At 41.1% G+C, this 3,376-nt stretch overlaps 1 protein-coding gene across 1 annotated transcript in view; it reads right to left on the reverse strand.

The window, feature by feature from the left end:
* The window catches only part of Gsr (glutathione-disulfide reductase), a 56,194-nt gene that overhangs the window by 23,377 nt on the left and 29,441 nt on the right, over positions 1-3,376 (reverse strand). Inside the window, exon 8 of the mRNA XM_023717615.1 lies at positions 1,354-1,512. Coding sequence (XP_023573383.1) covers positions 1,354-1,512 — 159 coding nt within the window. The remainder of the gene's footprint in view (positions 1-1,353; positions 1,513-3,376) is intronic.

Raw genomic sequence — 3,376 nt, forward strand, 5'->3', positions numbered from 1 at the left:
GGCTGGCATGTGGTGCTGGGGGATTGAACCGTGGTCCCTGTGCTTTGCCAAGCTTGTTCCAAGTAGGTGCTTTAGACCACTGAACCATCTCTCCAGCCCCTATTGGCATTATTATTGAAGTATCACTTACTGACTCTATTATTACTCACTGAAGACTTACCGGGTGACAGTTTTTATTTCGGTAGAACAAAATGTATTCTTTGTGAACACAGAAGAGCCAGATTAGATTCTGTTACAAATTTATGGCTATATAAACGTGTACTCGTAATACTGTTCAGTAAAACAGAGACAAGTAATACTATTTACATTTTTATGTGTGGAAAATTACTATCAATAATACTCAATAATACCCAAACTGGGGTGACCAAGAAATTTCAGAACTTAACCTTTGCTTGTAGAATACTAAATATATATGGGACTATGAGGCCCAGGAATACAGCTCAGTGGCATAAATGCCTACCTGGCAAGCTCAAGGTCCTGAATTCAATCCCTAGTGCAAAATATATATAACAAGGGAGATGTAAAAATGTATTCAATGTGATTGTTTCTCATATATATATAATATATATATGTACATCATAAATACTTATGATTTCTTTTAAGATAGAATGGTAAGCAATTTTTCCAAATATTTTAACTTTGAATTAAAGATCTTGGAAATAGACAAATACAACTTTTTCCTAGTTGGACTTCTCAATTACATTATTGTATCTTACGTTCTCCTAGTGCTTAATAACAGTGATACATATCACTAAATATTAAATGTTTTTAAGAATTACCTGCTATCAATTACCAAAATTGACTTAGATTTTAAAAGTACCTGCTTGTTCAAGATCATGCAACTATTAAGTAACAGAACTAGGTTCAAATTCAGGTCAAACTCAGAACCACACCCAATCCTGCAATGCTAGACATAAAACAATTAAAGAACAAAGAAGACTGTTGTCTGGGCAGAGTAAAACAGATGGCTTCTCCTCTGTTCCAGTCCCAGAGTACCACCTTGGTGCTACACCAAGGATACACACAACAACCTGGATTAGACACTGTGGACAAGACAGGATAAATGTAGGACTTCAAAACAACATTTGAGTATCAAAAAGGAAGTCTGAGAAGAAACCAGTCAGGAAATCACTGAACAATCTAGATTAGAACCCCTCCAATCAAATCCCTCTAACCCAGGATTATAATACTAGAAAGGGTAAATATTTAAGTGATAAAATCTCATGACAAAAAAGAACTGTGGAATGAAGAGCAAACTCTTCAATGAAGCCCACTCAAGTTGCTCATGGGCAGCAGAGGGGAGGGGTGGAAATCACAGGGCACTAAAAGAATTAGCACAGGAATTCAGCTTACCAGCTTGTCTAAATTCAAACCCTTGGAATTTGGGTCCCGCCCAATGGCCCATAGCAGGCAGTCCACTTCTGAAATTGAGGTCAGAGTGGGTTTCCTACCAGGAAGTGCAGTAACCACGCTGAGTTCCAGGCCTGTAGAAGTTTTTTTAACTTCCTTGACCTATTGACAAATAAGATGTATTTAAATGAGTGCTGCAGGGCATGGGGAGAAAGTAAGGAGGAAAACAAATAAACAGGAAAACAGAATTTTTAACATTAAAAAAAACACAAAACCCTATGCTGGAGTTTCTAGCTGACACAGACATTCACTTTCACCAAAGCCACCACCACCAGCACATCTGGAGACAGGGCTGCTTCCTGAGGGGCCTTTTCTTTGTGGTGCTGGGGACTGAGCCCAGGGCCATCTGTGCAGTCTACACCACACCACTTTTTAAAAAAGTTTGTTTAAAAAAACTGTGAGTTTCCTAGATTGCTAAATTATCTGGGCTGGACTCAAACTTGCAGTCCTTCTGCCTCAGCTGTCCACAGCACTGGAATGCTGGCATGTGCCACCATGCTCAGCTTCCTGAGTTGCCTTTTAACTGTTCCAGCTAATGACCAACAATGTCAACTCATGTCATCATTGCAATGCTTCAACTTTGAGAAAGCATTTTATTTATTTATCTTTTAAATTTTATTTATTTTGTGTGTGTGTGTGTGTGTGTGTGTGTGTGTGTGTGTGGCCAGCTCAGCCCACCAGGGGGAGGGGCTGGCTGGCATGTGGTGCTGGGGGATTGAACCGTGGTCCCTGTGCTTTGCTAAGCTTGTTCTAATTAGGTGCTTTAGACCACTGAGCCATCTCACCAGCTCCTGAGAAAGCATTTTAAGGCAAGCATGGTGGTGCACACCTGTAACCCAGCACTCAGGAGACTGAGGCAGGAGGATTGCTGTGGCTTTGTGCAGTACAGGGGATTGAACTAGGCACCTCGTGCTTGCCAGGCAGGCATTCATGCCTGCTGAGCTATTTTCCTGGCCTGAGGACTGCTGTTTGAGGCCAGCCTGGGCTACTAAGTGAGTTCAAGTATTTTAAAGTATACTCTTTAAAACTGTGATATTTAAGTAATAAATATAACTACAGTGATTTGAAGTGGGCCATAGCAGTGTTACAAAAATATTTCTCAAAACTCCGTAATTTTTTTTTTTCCTTTTTTTCTTTTTGCGGAACTGGGGATTGAACTCAGGCCCTTGGGCTTGCCAGGGAAGCAATTATTCCACTGAGCCATCTCCCCGGCCCCTTTTTTCCCTTTTTGAGACAGGGTCTCACTATACAATTCAGGCTGGCCTTGGGCTCACTTTATAGCCCAGAATGGCCTCAAACTCCAAAAGATCCTCCTGCTTCAGCCTTTCTAGCCTCCCCAGTGCTGGGATTACTGGTGTGTGCTGCAACTATGCCCAGCATAGTCATTGCTTTTCCCTGAACAAACTTAATCAGAGTGGGAAAAGGAGTACGAATCCAGGCAGGACAGCCAGGCACACATAGTCATCCCTGGGTATCTGCTTAGGAATTGGTTTCAGGACTCTCCAAAGATATCAAAACACAAGGATGCTCGAGTCCTTTACATAAAATGCTATAGTATTTGCATATAATTTATGAACATATTCCTATATGCTATGCCATCATCAGATTACTTTACTGCTAAATGCAATGTAGTGCCTGAATTTGGGAGGCTGAGGCTGAAAGATCACTCAATGCAAGTTTAAGGTCAGTCTGGGCTACATAGCGAGTTCAGGGTTGCCTGAATTACATAGCAAGACCCTGTCTCAAACAACAACAACAACAACAAAATGCAATGTAAATGTTATGTAAATAGTGGTGAGACTGTTAATATATAGGGAATTGTGGCAAGAAAAAAATGTCTGTACATGTTCAGCAGATCCCATTCTCCCCAAACATTCAAGATCCCCGGCTGGTTGAACTGACTGCATGGTGCTGTGTGGGCCCTAGGAGTCTAGAGGTAACACTTTCTGCTAGTCTAGCATTTTTA

This window comes from Octodon degus, unplaced genomic scaffold, assembly GCF_000260255.1.
Source record: "Octodon degus isolate 3935 unplaced genomic scaffold, OctDeg1.0 scaffold00053, whole genome shotgun sequence".
Taxonomy (NCBI): Eukaryota; Metazoa; Chordata; class Mammalia; order Rodentia; family Octodontidae; genus Octodon; species Octodon degus.